Source organism: Parasteatoda tepidariorum, chromosome 9, assembly GCF_982258835.1.
Source record: "Parasteatoda tepidariorum strain Cologne lab strain chromosome 9, Ptep-v5.0, whole genome shotgun sequence".
In the NCBI taxonomy this organism is placed as follows: domain Eukaryota; kingdom Metazoa; phylum Arthropoda; class Arachnida; order Araneae; family Theridiidae; genus Parasteatoda; species Parasteatoda tepidariorum.
In genome coordinates this window covers 100060776-100082487 of record NC_141763.1, presented here as the reverse complement: position 1 = coordinate 100082487, position 21712 = coordinate 100060776, and the positions used below count along the sequence as shown (strand labels likewise).

Below are 21712 nucleotides of genomic sequence, written 5' to 3'. Positions count from 1 at the left end.
TCCCGTAAGAACTGTATCCAAGTTAATAAAATGTTTCACAATTTATTTTGTACATATTGTTCTTTTATATTGCACAGAATTTGTTTTAAAATTTATCTTTGCAGAACTTGTTTCACACTTTGTCTGGTAGTAAATCATGACTAATGCTCAGTGGTCTGTGCAAGAAGTTATGCATGAGAGTTGTTATGCATTGTAACTCGAGAAGTTATGCATTTTTCAAAAAGATTATTAATACATTTCTAATTGAGCATGACATCAATGGAGCATTAAGAAATCTTTAATTTATAATTATAATTAAAGTTGCACAAATAAATGTAAGTAAAGCATAACATAAAAAGCATAAGTCAAAAAATTAAGTCAGAATGACCCTTCTGTTGAAGTAGAGATGTTACATATGCTGTATCACCTCTGCCTGCTGCTTCTTGTCATTAAAATCCCCATTATCCTTTTGCGTATCTTTAAAAAAAACTTTAAAATCTCCATCATTAAAGCTCAGAAAATTTCTAAAATTCTCTGAAATTCTAGAAAATCCCAGAAACTCCGTTAAATATCCCCAAAAATCCTTTATCCTAAATTTTTTTTTTTCCTCCTAGGCCAAAGAGCTGACCGCATCCGCCAAAAATGGCCATTATTAAATCATTTTACATGTGTTCAGACTCTCAAATTCTCTTCTCTCCTAAATTTAAATATTCGTTCAACAAAATATTTAAATTTTTTTTTAAATATGTGGTTCTTGTTTATTAAGTCTTTTCATCTTGCTACTTTAAACTGATAATTTCTTCTTTCTCATGAAAATTTGACTTTTTTTCACTTTTTTTTTAATTAACAAAATTGAATTGATGGAGTTTTTAAATCTCTTCTTCTTTCAAATCCCCATTTCTAACCTAGCTAGACAAGGTCCATGAGATTGTTCACCTTCAAAAAATCTAAAACAAGTAAGGGTCTTTCAATAAGGTCTTATTTTAAAAGACCGAGGCAGTCCAGTAGATGTTCAGGGGATGCCTGGGCCGAAGAGCACTTGGTACAGAGGGCAAAGCACTTTTCTCCTCCAGGGTACCTCAGTGATTTCAGGTGTCCACAGCGGAGACGTGTGATGGCGGTTTGAGACTGACGGTCTTTGTCAGCTGTCAAACAGCTACCCGGTCTGGTACCCTGGTACCAATTGTGACTGGGTGGAGTGTGCCTTGCTGATTTATTTATGGCTTTAGCAATGGAGAAAAGCTCTGAGGAGGTAAGAGACACTGGAGGCGCAGTGGCCTCAGCTGCACCTGGCTTGGCAAGACTATCTGCCATTTCATTGCCTGATACGTATGAGGGTATCCATTGTACATGAATTTGACAATATTTGGAGAGGTGTAAAAGTTTACAAAGGATGTTCGTGCTAGTATTGTCCCTCACTCTGTGCCAGCTAGCCAAGTGCTGAACAGCGCTTCTACTGTCGGTAAGGATCCAAATCTCTTTCGGAATTGAAAGTGACATTATTGAGGCAATTCCATCATCGATGGCTCGCTCCTAAAAACGTAACAGTGGTCGGGATTCATTTTCTGGATCTTAATTTCGCTCATCTGAGTTTTGATGAAGATCCCGTTCCCGGTGTGATTGTCTTCGTCCTTGCATCCATCCGTATATATTTGAACAGCCTCCGTTGGGATAGTGTAGATTCTCTCAAGTGCTGCTTGTCTAAGAACTGCAGGGTGATCATTTTGTTTGTTGACAGCCACCGGGAGATAGGTGTGGAAAGACTCCTCCGAAAGACCTTCCGCAGGGTCCATGCTCTGTTTGAGGAAGTGCTGTTCCACGTTTCCAAAAGTTATGTTGGACGAAAATACTTGGCTGAAAGGGCTGTTTTTAAATGTAATTGTACTTACTAAAATTGAGACTGCCATATCCTGTACCTTGTTTGTGTCTAGGCCTATAATGAAACATAATATCTGTTAACATAATCTCTTTTTATTTAAAAAAAAAAACCCTATTCTTTTTTAATTATTATATCGACATATTATATCAGTATGTGTAAATGAAAAGAAAAAAGTTTTGACAGTAATTTATTAATTATTAATAATTTATTTATTAATCATAATTTATTAATCAAAAATTTATTAATCATATGCATCATTATTTAACTCCTATGCCGAGTAGATGAAATAAATATTTGGCAGACTTAGTGCTCCAAAGATGAGTCTATATTTATTACTATTGAATTATAACTAAATTCTAAATTGCTCAAGTTTCATGAACTAATATAAAATTTTTTACCCGACTAATATCTATTCAATAAGGTTTATTTAAATATTCCCAGTTTGTTCTATTTTACATTGTTTCAATGATGTTATAATTTAATTAAGGAATTATAGCATCAAGTTATAGCTTGAAGTTGTAATACCAAGATTGAATTATATTTTATGTTTAATTCAGTTACTGTTTATCAAATAGTTTCATATTTTATCAGGATTATCAAACTTGGTGTGATCTCAGAGAACTTGAAAGCCAAGTTGGATGGCGTTATTTGACGCACGAATCCGACGATGCGAGATGGGAAGCTTACCGCCTTGAGCATAACTTACCCCCTCCTCCAGCTGTTCCCCAAGAGAGAATGACTGACCGCTTACCTCGAGTTCCATCCAAGCTGATGCCCTGTCCAGAAGCTAAAAAAGAAGAAGAAACAAACAATAACCTCTTTGGGAGAATTCGCCTTTAAAGCACAAAAGTGCAATAAACAATGCCAACTACTGCAGCACTGTTTTCACACGCCAATTAACATGCTGCAGATAATTGTTTTGAGTTAAATTGTTTGGAATTTAATAAGTTTCAAAACGTTTAAACATTTGAAGTATTCATTTTTATGACTCTTAAAGGGTAATTGAAGTACAGTGTGCAAAAAAAAAAAAAAAAATTTGAAATGAAACACCAGGATCTGATGATCAGATTTTCATTTACTAACATGCAATCTTGTCTGTTTTAACGTGCTTATTAGTAAATGAAGATAATCTTTCAGGTTATGAAATCAATGATGAATCTAGTTTTTAATCCTAAAAAATATTTTGAGTAGCTGCAGACTGAAACACATAGGTTCAGATTTTTAACTAATTTTCTAACTAAATTGCATTAACCATATTTTACAGTACATAGGTTCATAGTTTGAGGGTCAACAATGCTAATCTGTTACAACAATGCTAAAATGTTAGTTGAGAAATAAACCTGTTATAATTATCAAATCTGTTATAATTAATCTGTTATAATTAATCTGTTATAATTATTTTAATTTATTTTGCAATATGAAATATTGTCTGGAGTATATTTTTCAAGCTATATATTATATTTTTAGAGCTACTTCTCAAATCATTAAGATTGTATCTCAGTATGCTAAATTCTGTTCATTTAGATCAAAAGCTATTTATAATATATTTTTTTGCACACTGTACTCTTATGTGAAGTTATATTGCAGTTAATATTCTTGTATGTAACTGCAGAAAGTTTTATAAAAATTCCTAAATTTATTAAATTGCTCGTGATGCGAATTTTTCATTTGTTAAGAATAATATGTATAAATATTAATGAGTTTTTAATTATATGAAATTTTTAAACTAAGAAACTTACTAACACTTATTTTATTCTTATTTTTAATGAAAAAAAGTGAAATTTTTCAGGTATTGTGTGTTCAAAACAGCGGTTCCCAAAAAGGTGTTCCGCCAAATGGTTCCAAAGGTTATAACTTTTTTTTCTTTCAAATCAGTAATGATTTTTGAAACCTGCAATTATATTTATAGCCACTCAACAATCCATTTATTTAATATTTTGGTTATTTTAATGAAATTATTTAGGCAAAATATCAGTCAAAGAAAATAGTATTTTTAATAAAATATTTTTTAATAGCAATATATTGAATGAATCAAAAGAATATCAACATTTATGGAAAAAATGTACAAACATTTCCCATCAAACTTTTCAATTCAAAGTAAATAACAAAAATTCAACAATAAAAAAATTTTTGTCTCTGTTAACCATTCTCAATGTTTGTAATGATTGTATAACTATTTATTTTCATTTAATTTACATTTAAACAAAAACCGTTATCCAGCATATTTTATTAATTTTTATACACCTAAAACAAATTCTGAACTAGACTAGATTCCGCTCCAGTCTAAATTGTTTAAAATAAAACCTAATTTTAGAATAATATTCATAAAAGATGAAAAAATCAACGTTAATATTTTGAAAATGATTAAAATTATTTATTGAATGATTGTTTATTATTATTATAGTAGTATATTATATAGTAGATTAGTGTTTATTATTATTATAGTATTAATTTAGTTAATGATTAGTGTTTCTTTGGTTAAGATGTTTGCAATTACTTATGAATTACATTTGCTAATTGAGGCTCCTGCCAAAAGAAAGACGATTATGTAGTCTTCTGTACCCAGAAAAAATTGGGAACTGCTGGTTTAAAAGGGGGTAATTGCCTTAAAAATTTCTATGCTGGAGTTTTTCATGAAATATTTAGTAAATTTGAAAGTTTAAATGAATTTATTTTCACTTAAGAAACAAAATAAAACATGAAATTCTTTTTAAATTCAAATGCTAAAGAAGCTGTTATATGCTAGAATATCATGCATAATAAAAGTTAAATCTTTTCCTTTTTTTGTTTAGAAATGAGTGGAAAAGTTCTAAATGCTGTAAGCGAAAAATTAACAGTTTTAAATCCTGACAGGATTAAATTTAATAACCAGTTTTTGTTATCCCTTAATTTCATTTACTTTTTATTGCTGTAAATTTTTGATCACAAAAAATAAGTTAAGTTTTTTATAAGTCTGTTTTAAGCAGCTAAATATTAAGTTTTTAAGATAGTTGGCATACTTTTTGTTTCCTTTTCACGATTATTTTTCTAAATAAGCATTTCTTCATTAGAAATATTTCCTGGTCATATATTTAAACACACATAAATCAAAGTGTGACTGGTTTAAAGTAATTTTTGTAAATACATGTAACAGGAATTTTTATCTCGATCATTTCTTTGTTTATAGGGTTTGTTAATCTCTTTTAATAATGTGTTTCAGTTTTTATACTTTATTTTAAAACATTCCACAAAATTATGCTCCATCAAAACATTTCTATTACTTAAAAAAATGATGGATTGTGAAAATTTTTTTTATGACTGTCTTAATGAGTGTATAATACTTTCAAACATATAGTTTAAATACTAACCTAAATTGGACAGTTTGAAACATTTTTATTAAAGTTAGAATATTGTTGATTATGTCAATCCTAGGAAACGGTTTGAATATCAAATATGCACATTAAATAAGTTAGTGTTTTTTTTTCTAATAAAAAAAAAGTATGGGTTCAAGTCTTAATAATTATTAGATCTTAAAATAGCCAATTTTAAAATTGTTTGATTTACTTCATTATTATTATTATTGTTTCATACATTAAAACCAGTTTCTGCTAATGAACAAAATAATAAATTTATCAAGTTAGAAAAATGAACAAAAAATTTTATAACTTAAATTGTTTATCCTTATTCAACTTTTAGTGATTAATCTCATGCAATTCAAGAATTAGAAACTTTATTCTGAATTTAACATGTAAAAAAAAATTATGTAATAGCTAAATCCTTGATATAATAAATCATTCACATTAATTTTATGGTAATTTGTTCACTTTTGTTTGCAAATGTAGAAAGTGTATTAAACATTTCCTAAAATATATTTATGGTATTTAAACTGACCTCAATTTAATATATTAAATATAAATTTTTTATTATATTTGTTTATTTGAATTTTTTTTATATTTTTGAAAAATCATTGAGTATAGTTCAAACTCTATAAGTTGTTAAAATGTGTTATTTGAGTCCACTTTAAGGAAAATATTGTAAATATCAATTATGAAGCACAAAGTATGATACTATTGGTTAGTTTATGATAGGACATCGAAAATGGTGCCAGAATTTTGCTACAAAAATTAATGCTTAGGGAAATAATTCCCATTGTTTACTCAATTGCAGTGCACTTAGTAACAGAAAAAAAAGCACTTTCAACTGTACCTTTGAAAATAGAGAATTCCTCTTTCAAAATTAGATACCTGTTGTATTTTAATAAATGCCATAGTTTAAATATGCTTAAGCAATACAAATTTGCTCAGCAAAATAGAGCATCTTGTGATATAAATAACTCTTTTTTAATTCACTTCAAATAGATGTACTTGTAATTTTTTCAAAACCAACATTTAAATCTTCGAGACAGTTATTCAAACTAACAGTTTATATCCTAGAGAGCTGAATTTTTAGATCCTAGAGACCGTCAATCAAACTGATTTTTTGGATGCTAGAGACCGTTATTCAACTGAATTGTTCATGTCTTTAAGGCTGTTATTCAAACTAATTGTTTTTATCCCAGAGACAATTATTCCAACTAATTGTTTATATTCCAGAGACAATTATTCCAACTAATCATTTATCCTTGCAACCGTCATTTAAACTAATTGTTTATATTTTAAATGCAGTTATTTAAACATTTTGTTTATATCCTTGAGCCAGTTACTCAAACTTATGGGAGTACCAGATTATGTGAACATTATATTAACTGTATTAGGAAGTTTTTTATTTCTTCTAATCGCAGCTAATTTGGAAATTTTTCTGCGTCAAAACTGATTCCCCATATTATGCTCAAAGTTTTCAGCATTTCTAATCAACTCAAAATTTAGAACTACAGAAATGAAAAAATGTTTTAAGTTTGGTCTGTATTTGAATAACAATGCCCCATTGTATGCCCAGTTCATGCATAGCTTTCTGAAGGAAATACCTATTAATACAATCATATGCAGTTTTGAAATCTTTGAAAGGGTTATTCTGTATTCTCTGCACTTTTCCAAAAACTGTCTTAGGCAGAAGATCTGCTTGACTGTCAATCTCTTTCCAAACACACGTTGATAATTGATAATCATATTATCAACATATGTTGACAGCCAATCAAATAAAATAGTAGAAAAAATTTTATAAGATGAAAAAAAGAAGACTTACAGCTGCCTAACACATTTCCCCATCAGAAAAATAACCCTTATTGGACCAGTATTCACGAATATTCATGGACCAATATTCATTCAAAGGGCCGTTATTTTTCAGATTTTGGCCTTATATAGAATTGTCTTATTCACCCGATATTTTACAGCCACTTTAAAACCCATATCGGCACCAGGGCTAAAGAGAATAGAAGGGCTGGTTCACTCCTTTGAAGTAACTCTCGCCGCGCCAAGCCTCCGATTTTCTCTAGTGACGTCACTTTGGCGCAAAGCTCGCACTTTTACTTCAGCTTTACTAGCTCTAACTGATATTGGATCATTTCTTTTTGCGAGATATTCTAAGACATTTGTTATTTTCTATAATGACTTTCCTCAGTTTTTGCAGTGAATTTACAAGAATGTAAAACTATTATCGAAATGCCAGTTTGCGCGATTGCTACTTGAAAAAATTCTGATACAAAAACAAAAGGAAAAAATATAATTTTCCGCGTGTTCCCTAAAGTAAATGAACAACTATGTAAAGAATGGATTCCGAAATGACACAGTTAATATAAAACAGCAATAAGTTTATTCTGTCGTTAAGAACTTTTATAAAGATTCATTATCTTAATAGAAACCGCCTCGTTACTTCAAAATGAAAGGCAGGTGAAAAGAATTAAAAAAGGAATAAAGTCAAAGAAAATTAAAATGTAAGTAAAAAGTATAAATAAAATATATAGTATATAGTTGAAATTCTCCTAATTTCATAACATATTTTTTAATGTAATTATTCTAAATATTTATGATTTTCTTAAAAATTATATTCTCTTGAATTTAAATATCTATAAATTATATCATCGTAGATTTAAATATCTATAAACAATTGTAAAATTTCTGATGTCATTATGAACCTAAATTATTATTTTGTTTCAGTAATTAGCGTTTAAGGTTGATGTTTCCTAATGATTAAGTATGAACAAATTGCTATTAACGACATATTTTAAAATTCGGGATTCTAAATTTAACTCAACTTATTGTTATAAAAGAATATGTAGATAAAAAAAGTGTCGATACATGCTTTCATTTTTCTTAATAATTAAAGTTAAAACTGAACTTTTTAAAATAAAGTATTTATAGAGTCATTTTTGCCAACTAGTAAAACATTTTTATAAGTTTAAAATGGTATTTTTTTTAATGTAATAACCAAGAAAGTTTTTTTGAACTATGTTCATGAACGGAAATAATGTGTTAATTACGTAAAGTTTGAAAGCTAATAACCAGAAAAAGTCTAACTTATTTTTACAAAGAGAAAGATGCAAAGTTACCATATCCTTGCTTGCGATCTCCGAGATCTGTGGACACAGTGACGTCATGAGGAGGGAAATCGTAGCTTCAGTTCTAAGAGCGGAGTGAACTAGCCCTTCTATTCTCTTTAGCCCTGTATCGGCCCTGCATAGAGTTGTCAGAATCTATATTTTATAGTCATTATTCGACCCACACAAGCCCCCATATTGGTTGTTTATAGGCCGATGTCGGCCTTATGTAGGATCCATATTAAAAAATCTAAACATCCCTATCTTGGCCAATCGGTGTATGTTCATACAGGACTGATAGAGAGCCAATTTTGAGCCCAACTAGGGTGAAGGTAAAATTGTTGCTCAGGATAGGGTACCCAATTTCCAATCCTTGGGAAGAGCTGCGTCGTGCCATATCATTTTAATTAAATCAAATAATATCAATGCACAGCTTGGTCCTGCAGTTTTAAGAAATTCTGACTTAATACTATAAAAAAAAAATACTAAAGATCATAAAATGTAAAATTCTTATTTGCATTAAAAAAAATATTTTTAAAATTGTTCTATTAAGCTGAATAGAGCAAAGCCTTAAGTTAGTGACTAGTTAATGTTTGGCCTGAATATAAAATCGCGCAGTATGTCCACTAAACCCTACAATCAAATCCATTTCTGAAGGCTTTTATCATTCTAAAATGTGCTAACAGTTTTGATGGATAAAATTTTCTAAGTTTCTGCAACTCTCGCATACAGTTAATATTCTAGAGCTCACCCTTATTTGCCCACCCTTTATAATTTGAAACCAAGCAACACAGTCTTGGTTTTTTTAAGTAATTTATGCCCCACACTTGAAGTTGTCTATATGTAAAATAAATAGGCAGATAATGTTGAATTTCATCAGCTTCTGTTTGTATACTGAACGCATATAAAAGAGGTTAAAAAAAAAGAAAAAGGGCAGGGGCTATTGCACTGTTCTTCGATACACTGTCTCCACTGTTCTACCGACTTCAACAGAAACTAATCAGAGCAGGAGTTAGTTTCAGTAGCTGTAATGTTATTGAATAATTGTTGGGGTCGTTACGATAGCCGGTATTGTTTTACTACTTGAAATCCAAACTGTCCTATTAAGAAACACTTAATTTTAAAAAAAAGAAACATCTGTGTTGGGTATACGGGGTGAATGTATACTAAGCAGTAGCACTTCTAAAAAAAAAAAATACAGTGTAGGCTCTCTCAATTAAGAGATAGCTCTTTCTAATTTTACGTAAGAAAAAAACTTGATCTCATAGCGATCAGGTCTGCCATGATAATCAAAACTAAAAAGGAAAAAGTCTCATTAACAGAACTTTAAAAAATTCTGTGCAAACAAACTTGTTCTGCCACAAGTTACAACTATTTTAGATTCAGTCAGGGAATTTAATTTCATTGTTTAATTTTCTATAGCTTTCTAAAACATTCTTAGTGGTTTTTTTTTTCTTAGATAAGGCAAGGAATTTTTAAAATGATAGTACTTAAAAAAATAGTTTGAAATCTTAAAAAAAAAGAGCATTTTTATTAATTTTTTAAAATAAAATCGAACACTTTTCTTATTTAAAGAACAAACCAAAAAAAAAAGGTTCCAAAAACAAGACCAAATTCTCAATAGGTCACTGAAACACTTCTTCAAAAAATAACTTTAATCTTCTGAATGTTAGTCCTAGCTTTTTTTCTGAACTTTAATATGATAGCTTTCCTACAAAGAAATAAAATAGGAGAAGAGTTTTCCCGCATTTTTCAATAAGAAAATATTGCAAAACGGTTATTTCATTCTGAGTTTGCTCGGCGAGATCGACCTGGGGCTCATTAAAGTTTTGTCCTGACACAGAAGCCATTTAAACGTTATGTTATGACTAGTTGAAACAAGTCACAAATATTTAGACGGTTTGCATTGATGTATGGTTTTTTTTCTGATAAAGTTGTACTTATGCAACTGCAAGAGGTGCATAAAATAAACAAGATGTCACAGCTGATGCATGAAATTTAATACCTGCCTATTATTTCTATGCAGAGTATATTTAAAAAGTAGTGATTTATTTTAACCCTTTTTCTTCAATCTCAAGTGCCAAGACTTTGATAAGATAAATAGTATTAAATGGCAGCTGATAGACTTCTCATATGTCAGTCAATTTCTTCTTTGTTCATAAAACACTAAAAATTCATTTTTATTATTCTTCATTTGTTTCAGAGAAAGCTTAAGTTCATTTAATTCTAAACATTTATACTTTTAAAGCAAGTTAAAAATTGTTTCAATTGACAAAAAATATTAGCAAAATTAAGCAAAGTGCTTAACACTATTTGTTCATAGAACATGCGCAAGAATTTTTAGCTTTGCTAAAGAGTAGAAAATAAGGTTAGCGTTGTGAATTACATAAGTAAAGTGTTTTGCAAAATCTCTCTATTTTCTTCTTTAAAGAAACCAAATAAATAAGGTAAAATTGCAGTTCATCATGCAATAGATATAAATTGTTGTATGCTATAAAAAATTTTAATTCTGACGTTTAGTTAATTTATTCTTTTGAATGTTATATTTCAACTTAGTTTTAAATTTATAGAAAAGATACTAGAATCATGTAATCTAAGAACAATTATGAGAAGTTATCTCTTATCAGATGTTCCAAAAATGTGATTCAGAATTACAAAATTTAAATTAACTTATCAAATTGAAGTTTATAAATTTAGAATATTCTCTAGCGATGACGAATGTGAAGTCTTTAAATTTAAGATATTCTTAAGTTATGCAGATTTCGAAGTCTATAAATTTAAGATTTTTTCTTTTGATGAAGAATTAGCTATAAGGGGAAACATTTTAAATTGTAACCCTGGTGAATTATACTTTCATTTTTTATACTAAAAATATTTGTCAGGCTTGTTATTTATTTAATTATTATAAAGTGAAATGTTTTTTCCTGCTTTGTACTTGTACATAAATGTTACTTGCTTGTTAGGTTATTTTTCAAATATATTTATTCAGATTTTTTGATCTTAAAAAAAAATTTAAAAATAGCTTTTAGATTTTAGGGGAGTGGCAAAATTTTGTATTTGTGATATTTCTTAGATTGTTGTAACGATCTTTGTTATTGTTGTAGAGTATATAGAAGTTTTTCCATTTATTTAATATGTGCATCTATATTATTCCAACTTGCAGTTCTATAGAACTTTCACATGTTTCCATTCTATTTTAAGAAGTTGATGTTTATTTAATTTAAATCTTTCAATTATATTTATTAACATGTTCAGTACATTCCATTTTTTTATATTTGTTTTGATTATTTAAATCTGTTATAAAATTTTTCTTTCCTGTTACGGTGCAATCGCATGTTGAAAATAATGTATATTTAAACTTTTCAAAAGAATTGAAAAGTTCCATAATCACTTGGTGCTTTCTCTTTTGAAATAATTTTTAATTTTAAGTGTAAAATATTTAATATTGATCCATTTCATGTACTGCATTAGGCAAATTCTTTCTGAAAGAATCAAAGGAAAATATAAAAGAAAATTTAAAATAAAAATTATTTGATTCAACCAACATGTAATTTATAATATATTCAACCATTTCTTTACATAGGATTTCTATCTAAATGAATTTTGAAAAACTTAAAAAAAATAATTCGAAACTTTAGTTCAATCAATGTTGTAATTATTTTATTAATGCTTCATAAATTTTTTCAGTAAATTCTTATTTTACCTATTGATATTTTTTGCAAAATGAAGCATTAAAAATTGTATGGAAGAAACTTAAACTTTTATTTTTTTCTATCAGTCCAGTTTAATCAGCAATTTCTTTTAAGATTTTAGTTGTAATTATATATTTTATCCTGTTATTTGTGATTTCTTTTTAAGCTTAAGTATTAAAATTTTAATAGGAAGATTTAAAACATTTCAAAGATAAAACCATTTGGTAAAATTAGTAAAAAAATTTTTTTGTTTAACTAATCTTTCAATTTTTATTCTTACTACTTTCAGTACATTTTTCAATTAAACAATACCAAATATTTATAATGTTATTTTTTAAATAAATTTATAAACATAAGTAGAAATTAAATGTTAATTTCAAATGTTTTATCTAGCAGTATGCAGAGGCCCCACATTAGTAAATTAAAGATTTTCTTCTTTCAGTCCTTCTCTTATCAGTTTACATTTTTCAATTTAATTTTCTAAAAAATTTATTGCTCCATGATTGATGATGAAAAATTGGTAAATTCAATTTTTATTTTGTCCAAGTAACCATAGCATGCATTTATATATATATATATATATATATATATATATATATATATATATATATATATATATATATATATATACATATATATATATATATATATATATATATATATATATATATAATTTATTAAGAATTTGTCAAAGAGGTTACTAAGAGAAAAGAAATAACTCTATGTATTTAAAATGTAAAATATAAGGACTAGATATGTTTTATTGTATTAATATAACATGATATGAACTTTTTATTTATGTTTCATATTTGTTTAACCCTATATTGTGATATTTAAATCTTGATTTTTGTGCAATGTTAGATTTACCGATCCTTATGAACATTCCACAAGTAATTTATGAACTATTTAAGCCTATTGTACATGGCCTTGTAGATAAAAGTTTTTAAACTTGATACCTACAATTGTTAAATAATGTTTATTAAATGCTTTTTTTTTCAACTTTAGAAATCACATGCAGTGTATTACTTCTGATACTGAACAAAGTTCACTGAACAAAAAATTAATGACCCCTAGGGATATCCTGAAAAGCATAATTTAATACCGCATCCAAGGGATAAATTATATCTTAATTGCTGCAACAAGTTCACAAGTTTCTTACAAATGTTCTTTTGGTATTGTCGGAAATGACTCTCAATTGTTTAGTTATTACCATTCTTTATTTTGCAACTAAAATTGCAAATAAAGGAACCTTAATTTAATTTAAAATTTGTATAAATGTATGAGGCAAAATCAAATGTTGCAACAGGGAGACTAATTATAACGAGCGGCCGTTAAAAAATTGTCTGTCAATGGCCGCTTTTTTCACCAAAATGCACCTCGTGTGCATTTTGTTATAATTTTTTAAAAAAAATAAATATGGGATTATTATGAATATTTTATAATCTGTAAATTTCTTTCTTCATGTTTGTTTCTTAATTTTTTTCCTCCATTTTATAAATGAATCTTGTATTGCATACTATATTTTGAAAAATGCTTTAAAAGAAATGCTTTAAAAGAAATGCCTTACATTATTTACACTAAGTTCATATAATTGTTTAAAACTTTCAGTTTTTGAAAAGTGGTCACGTTTTAATAAGTGCCCATTTTCAAAAATGCAACAACTAATAGCAAAATTGTTTTCTTATAGCAATGACGTTTTTCGTGAATTTTCAAGAGGTGTTATTAATTTTTTGTCCAGTGAGATTAACATAAATCTAATGTTACACACATGAAATTCCTTGTGATGAACCACTTGTTTTGAAATTTATTGAAAGAATCTCAGTATTTAAAAGTTTTAGCATTTGCTACTTACACATTTACATTTTTTGCACGAGGTAACGATTATTAGGCACATTTTCTAGACATGAAGAATCTCTAAAAAAAAGTTGTTCCTAGTAGCAGTCGAAATTAGTTAAATAAAAGCACATATCAAAGAGGGAAATAGTTTACCTTTGTGCCTTATGAAGTTGGTAAAGAAAAAATAAGACAACACATTTAAATTTATTGCAATTATAAAATACTTTTAGAAATTAGCTATCAGTGATGTTGTTTAACCTGGATACAAACATTTTTTTTTTTCACTTCATAAAAAATATGTTATAAAATTGCACGTCGGACATACATCTAAATTAGCTTCAGTCTCTTTTTTAAGTTTAAAATATTTTCAAATTGAAATACAGTGACTCTTTTCTCAGATTGTCCTGCAGCAGAATGTTCCTAAAGATACGGTTCCAAGTAGAACACCGAAGTCAAGCATCACTGGCTAGGGTCAGTAAGTGGGTGGGTGACCACTTTGGTCAGCCTACGTAGATACCCAGGGTGCACGGTATCAGTCCTCGTGTAACTGTTCTACCGTAAAGCACTCGACTTCGCGTGCAGGTCGTCGGGCTACCAAGGCAGGGGAGTCATCCCCTCTGCAGAGGATCATCCTCGGGTATGTTTCCAAGAACGTCGCCAATAGCCCTTTGTGCAGCTCTAGTGTGATGTAAATATTGTACTTACCTACTGTACTCAGATGAGTTTGGAAATAACTTGAACATAAATGAAGCGAATATTGGATTAAGTTTCTTTTTTTTTTTTTATGGTGTTTCAAAAATTTGCACTTTCTCTTGTCATAATTTAACATCCTCTTACTTCATATTCAACTTCATGACCAGAAAATTGAAATTAATTAGAACTCCACTTACCATCGTTTTGGAAAAATTCATGATATAATTGGATAATTTACTAAATTGGTTAATTATTTTTTTTTTTTTTTTTTTTTTTAAATTTAAAAAACTGTAAACAAAATTTGATTTTCTTAAGTACCACTGATGAAAAAAGAAGGCAAGATGAAAAAGAATAAAATAAAAATAGTATATATATATATACAAAATTTCTTAAATATTTGTTTTTAAAAACTTTTTTTTCAGTTACTGATTTCATATTTAAAGAACAGAACTTATTTTGATATAAATTGTAATACCTATAAAAAATATTTTTAAAAAAATTGTAGTAAAATATAATTTAATGAAAAATAACTTTTTTTTCTTCTTTGTATGGAGATATTTTTTTTTTACAAAATACACATTCAGTACAGAATAAGAAATATTATGAAGGGGACACTTGTTACTAGTTCCGAACTTAACAAAGTTTTATGATTTGGACTGAATATTTTTTTTATTTGAAGGAAAATAATTTTAATTTTTTTTCAAATGAATGTTTGTATCCTTATAGGCAATTTATTCATTGTAAGTCAGCAACATCACTGATCCAATTTAAAACAATTTCCTCTTTTTAAATTTGTGCTCTTTAATTTTTTTTTTCACAAAATATTTATGATATAAATGTCTGAACATTTTAGAGTTTAGTCTAGCTTTTAAAATTCTTTTTCCTGCAATTTAATGTATGATTATAATCAGAGGTCCCAAAAATGGCTGGTGGTTGGGAAAATCAAAAATAAAAACTCTTAAGAAGATAGAAACGTACAGGGTTACTAAGGAAATTAGATTTTTATTTGCAAAATCTTTCAAAATTAATTACTAAGTTTGTCAACAGATGGTGTTGTTAACTGAGAAAAATGTTAAACAATTTTTCAAAATAACCATTTGCCGAAACGACGGGCACAGTTTGAAAACAAAGCTGATAGTCACCAGTATTTCAGTTGAAGTGTTCTGACATGCAGCAGAAAATGCTGTTCTTTAGTTTTTTTTTTTTTAAACTTGAAGAGAATAAATTAATTTGCTTCCTAATCAGAATGTAGACAAACTGTACATTTCTATCTCTTTAATTTTTCAAATCAATGTCATTTTTTGGACCCAGTGTCTAATTTAAGAAAAAAATAAATGGAAAAATATTTAATTTTATGAAAATTTCATACTTGCAGAATTCCAGAAATAAACAATATATAATTTTTCTCAGTGTCTGTGGTAAGATATTTATACACTTTCTCCGAATGAAATTTATTTATTTACCATTAGTTTTATGTTTATAGGCATAGATTTTTAGTTGTCATAATTAGCATCAAAAATTGTAAAAAGCATTGTTGTTATGGTGGAAAGCTCTTTTATATCCTCATGTACGTTTCTGTATTTATAACTCGTCTGTGTGTTTTTTTTAAATCTCGTATGGTGTTTGTATATATACAAGTTCATGTATATATGTGTGTCTGTTCCAACACAAAAAAAAATCAAATATGTTTCGAATTCAAGGTGTATTTAATGTTTATACAAATAGTTGGTTTATTGCTAAATGGTTTAACTACTTTCTAATGTACTTATCCATTTTTCTCTTTTTGGTAGAACATGTAGAAACAATTTTTACTACCCCTGTGATCTTTATAATGAGCTTTATTATGCAGATGTATGTAAAAGTTTTGTTTATATTGGCAAAACCATTTTATTGTAGTTTTTAGTTAAACAATAAAGGATAACAGTACAATGTCTTGCTTATTGTTTTACAAATAATTTAGTCCCGCAGTGGACTGATCGTTAAGACACGGTTCCCGGCAGATCTCCGAAGTAAAGCATCACTGGCTGCGGTCAGTGTGGGGGTGGGTGACCGTTTGGATCAGTCTGCGAAGGGCCGGAGGGTGTGCGGTATTGGTCCGCGTTAAACTGTTGTACCGTAAAGTGCTAGACTTCGCGTGCAAGTCGTCCGGCTACCGAAGCGGGGGTGCCATACTTCGCTGTAGAGGATCAAAATTGTGATGCTTCCCAACACGTCGCCAATCGTCTATTGTTCAGCGCTAGTGCAACGTAAATGAGCTACAATATATAATAGAATTTTAGGGACCGTTCTTACTGCATGCGGTTCATCTACCACTGATTGCAGTCGAGAGAATACTGGTAAACTGATACCAATGAAAGTTTTAAAGAATATCCCCCCCCCCCAAAAAAAAAAATAAATAAATTAAAACTAATGTTTTTAATCTACTGGTTATAAATGTGCTTTTCTTACTATGTAAATTTTGAGTTGAAGATACTACTAACTTTGCAAGAAAAGAAATTCAAAAGATATCTTTCACCAAAACAGATTTTGAAATCTAATCGACCATCCAAAAAATTCCGGTTCTCATTAGTTTATGCAATCATAAAGTTGTGCATTCAGTGGTGTACACATGGATGCTACCCCTCCCTGCAAGGTTTAAAAATTCGCTCTATCTCATACTTAGCACAAATGTTTTGCAATTATATGTAATATGAGAAAAAACACTATTAATCGACAGTCGGATGTTTATAATTTATATGTTTTTAATTACTTTAATATTAATTGATTAGGAATTAAAAATTGAGATGGAAAGGCGGAATTTAAAAAAAAACTAACTAAATTGGAGCTTTGTATAAACCTACCACATTGAAATGAAATTCATTTTACTCACTAATAACTCATTATCTTGTAATAATTATATTCAAAGTTTAGCAAAGGATTGATTATAATTGTAAAGTGAAATAAAAAATATTTTTATTGTAATTTATGTAGGGAGGGGTGAAAGCAATTATTATAATTTTAATATTGACAGATGTGTTTCAGAGACAATTCTTTTTATCAGTAAACTATTAGTAATGTACTTGCATAAATTTAAATTCTTTACAATTCATTCAAAACTTAAAAAACCTAACTAATACTTTTTAAAGTAAAAGTAGATCTATTTATTGAAAAAAAATGTATAATATAAATATAGGAAAAAAGTGATGTTTTTTTACCACATCACGTAACACAAAAGTGTATTTTAAAATAAATTAACAGTCTTGAATGAAAGTAAAAAATAAAATATTAAAAAATATCTTATTGAGCAACATAAATGCAAATTAAATAATTTTTTTTCTCGAATGGCAGGCACTGAACTTATTCGTTTCGCCTTAAGATGCCAGAGGTGTTACTCATTTCGCGTTACCCAGTGGGCACCTGTGAACCAAAGTCACGGAGGCGAGCCCATGCCACAAACCCGTTCATAGGGTGGGCCACATTCACACATAACAGAGGACAACACAAGAGAGAAACATCCATGCCCAGAGCGGGATTCGAACCCACGGTCATTGACTTCGCAGTCAGGCGCGAAAACCGCTCGGCCACCTATTTATAAATATTTTAATTAAAGGAATTGGATGGAGTCTAAAATGATATAAAATAAGATACAACATTCAGTTCAGTATATTTTTAACTTACTGAGATTTTATGAATATTAAAACATATATTATTTATGAATGTTAATTATTTTTTGAATACTTTTTAAGCTACAAAATATTAGAATCAAAGTTTAAAAACAGTCAACAGAATAAAAAACCACATTCGATTTTCGTGTTTTGTTGCATTAAAAAATACCAAAATTAAAAAAATAACCAATGAGAGATAACATTGATTGACAATGAAATCGACACAAAAAGCACACATAAGTGATGATTAAATTGCCTGATTCGAAAATCTAAAAAATGTCAGGATTTTTGAAATCCCGTAAAAAAGCATGGCAATAACTGTTGAAAGAACTATCTTAGATTTGCGATGAAATCGGTACAAATAAAAGGCTCCATTTAAATGCACGATTCAAGTGTCATATTAATGATATTATAACTACCATGTCGAAGAAGCGTAGTGCTAAAAAAACGATAGAAAAATGAATTTACGATAAAATTGTTACAAATAACGCATATCAGAAGTAATTGCTATTTGCGTTACTCGAAAGTAGTTATAATATCGTAATTAAAAGATTGTGATTTTAAAGAAACGCGTGGAAACCTGACTTTGACCCCCGAAACACGATCGAAAAGTCACTAGAAATCAAATAAAATTGACTTAAATGAAGTACTTTAAAATGGATCACAAAAAAATTAAATTATTGCATCCTATTTTTGTCGTATTAAAAATAGTGAGATTTTCAAAGCTTTGGAAATTCGTAGCGATAACTACAGAAAAAAGCGATCTTAAAACTACATTGTAAATTTGACACGTGAAAAACTTAAATGCGCAACTCAAAATTTCCTACTTTTTTTTTTATTCCTTTCCAAAAAAAGAACAAAAAATTACAATAGTTTCCTTTATTATCTTCAGGAGCTACCACGGGCCGCACACCAAGTTGTGAACGGCAGCAGGTTGTGAACCTGTATTTTGTAGTATATTATTTCAGCATCGTGAGCATAAAAATTATCCTCTCTAAATATTAAGTAATCAAAAATATTCCTTAATTCTAAATTACAGTTTTAAAACTGCAAAATCGTATAAATTATTAAAAGAAAAAGTCCTCCTCCAAAGATTAGCTGTGGCGATTTTTTTAATCTGTGGACACTTGACTGACATCAGGGAAATTTTAGGATTTAACAAATTTAAAACAAAGTTTATTTTTGAACTTTCTCAAGGGGAAAAAAATTAAATAAATAAATAAATCAAACACTGAGTGACTAGCATTTGAAGTAAAGGCCAGACTTATAATACTTCAAATATATTGACGTTTTGTGCCATTTCATATTTAGAATAGAAAACACTCTGGCTAAAGAGAGAGATAATCACATAGCTGTAAACATGGATATTAAAATATCCAGAAGAATTTACGAAATTTAAATTTCCTGATAACTTGCATAATATACTAAATATTTTACATCTAGGGATTTTTATTGTCATCAATCTACTAACTATAAATGCAATATTTTCCATTCATGATTGACATTAAATGAACTTAAATTTGAAATGTTTTTTATTATGTTAACTCATCATTTTGAAAACTAATAAACAAGTAATTTATTATCGTTAGTTGAAATTTTTTTTAAATTTCAACTACCGATTCTGAATCTGATAATTCTGAATAAAAATAAACTGAAACTTTTAAAATAACAAAAAAAGAAACAAGCTTTGTACTAATTACTATATGTATAAATGATGCTCGCTTCATTATGTATTAGTAATATTTATTTAAATATTCAAGTAAGCAATAAATTTGTAAAAATTCTATTGCAATTGGGATTTTTTTAAGAATTACTCAGTTTTAGAGAATTTCCTAAAATATATAAAAACCAGGAGAATTTTTATTACACCAGTAGACCAGGAGAAACTGGCAAAATCCAGTAGAGTTGGCAGCTATGCTACCATGAATAACTGTAAGAATGCCAGAACAGTTATTCCAGAAAAGCATTGAAGCCTTCAAGGAGAAAATAATACTTGAAATCTTTTTTCACTTCATTGATTTAGCTAATTTTGTACCATTCAGAACACGAAAAAATAAAAACATGATAAAAAATAAAATGAACATTCTTTCATCAAAACCATTTATTCAAGTTGAAATGTGATAAAATCTTAAATATGTATCACAATATATATATTTATATATATTTTCATGACTGGACGAGTTCTCAGTTTTCTGTTGTGGCAACAATATAGACATTTTAAGTATTATTTACAAGAGAACAAATTAAATTTGCAAACACTAATACAATATTTACGTTACATTAACATTATGATTTCTTCACCTAAAAAAAAAAAAAAAAAGAAAAAAAATTGAATAGTGACTAAAATAGGAAGAAACTCTAAATCTTCCTATGGCATTCGATTTATACAATGCATTACAACTTCTATTGAAAATTATTCATTAAGATAGTGTTATAGATAAAGTTCTAAATTTCTAGGCAGAACAAATTTTAAACAGCTTTTAGAAAGATTGATAATTCTCAGTTTCAGGGTTCTTCCTTTTTTTTAAAACTTATACGTTAAACTTACCCAAAACGAATAAATCAGTTAACCTATAATTACAAAATCAAATAACATAAATTTTTGAAAGTTTTGACTTCATTTAGCAGATATATGAACAATTTATCTTTAAATGATTGCCTCATAATTGAGATGATAAAGTCGTCAATATATTTAAAATTTAAACAAATATATTTCCCTCAAATTACTAGTTAGAATAATTAAAACATGCAACATTGAATTAAGTCCGTTCTCCCTCATCAAATAGGACTCATGATAGCAACAGAAGTATTGAAAGAAATTCAATATACTACTATTAATTTCGGATTTAATAACTCCTGAAAATAATATGAGAATCACATGCCTATTCAATATGCATTTTACTTGGGTATAAAAGTGCCAGAAAATTTTTTTCAGTCCTCATTCAGCACGTTTTTCATTTCCGCAATATAGGAGTTATTCAAGCATAGCAACACCCTTATACGTTAAACTTACATGCACATATAGATAAATCATTTCTTAGCAATTGCAATTCACCCAATAAACAATAATCCAAACTACTAAAAGTATGCATCGTGGTTAATTTATATTGAGACAAGATGGTAATGAAAACTTCATTGGAATACAGACAATATAATAATCACTGCAGAATTCTTGCAAAAAAAAAAAAAAAAAAACCCTGAAAAAGAGTACTGGTTAAAAATTTAAAAAAAAAGATTGTCACATTTTGGATGAATATTTAATACGAAAGGCATTGATATTAGTTTTTCCTTAAAAAAAATTATAAAACAGCGTCAGTTTAATCGTTGTATCTCTTCCATAGTTAAGCATTTAAATAACACCATTCAACAACATTAAAGATGCAGCATATTTTATACACACACAATTATATATATATTTACATTTTATAACAATTTCACACCCTTTAGAAAAAATATTAATAAGTCTCCCTTTTTTAAATATTTTCTAATCTTTAAAATAAAAATATTCTCTTGCACACAAAGATCAAGATACTCAAAC

The 21712-nt window shown here is 28.3% G+C and overlaps 1 protein-coding gene across 6 annotated transcripts in view; it reads left to right on the top strand.

Moving 5' to 3' along the window:
* LOC107454272 (serine/threonine-protein kinase D3) overlaps positions 1-4049 on the top strand; it is a 49688-nt gene extending 45639 nt beyond the window's left edge. For all 6 annotated transcript variants that reach the window (XM_016071399.4, XM_016071400.4, XM_016071398.4 and 3 more), the window contains one exon: positions 2450-4049. In XM_016071399.4, coding sequence (XP_015926885.1) covers positions 2450-2698 — 249 coding nt within the window. In that variant the 3' untranslated portion in view covers positions 2699-4049. The remainder of the gene's footprint in view (positions 1-2449) is intronic.
* Positions 4050-21712: the final 17663 nt, after the last annotated feature.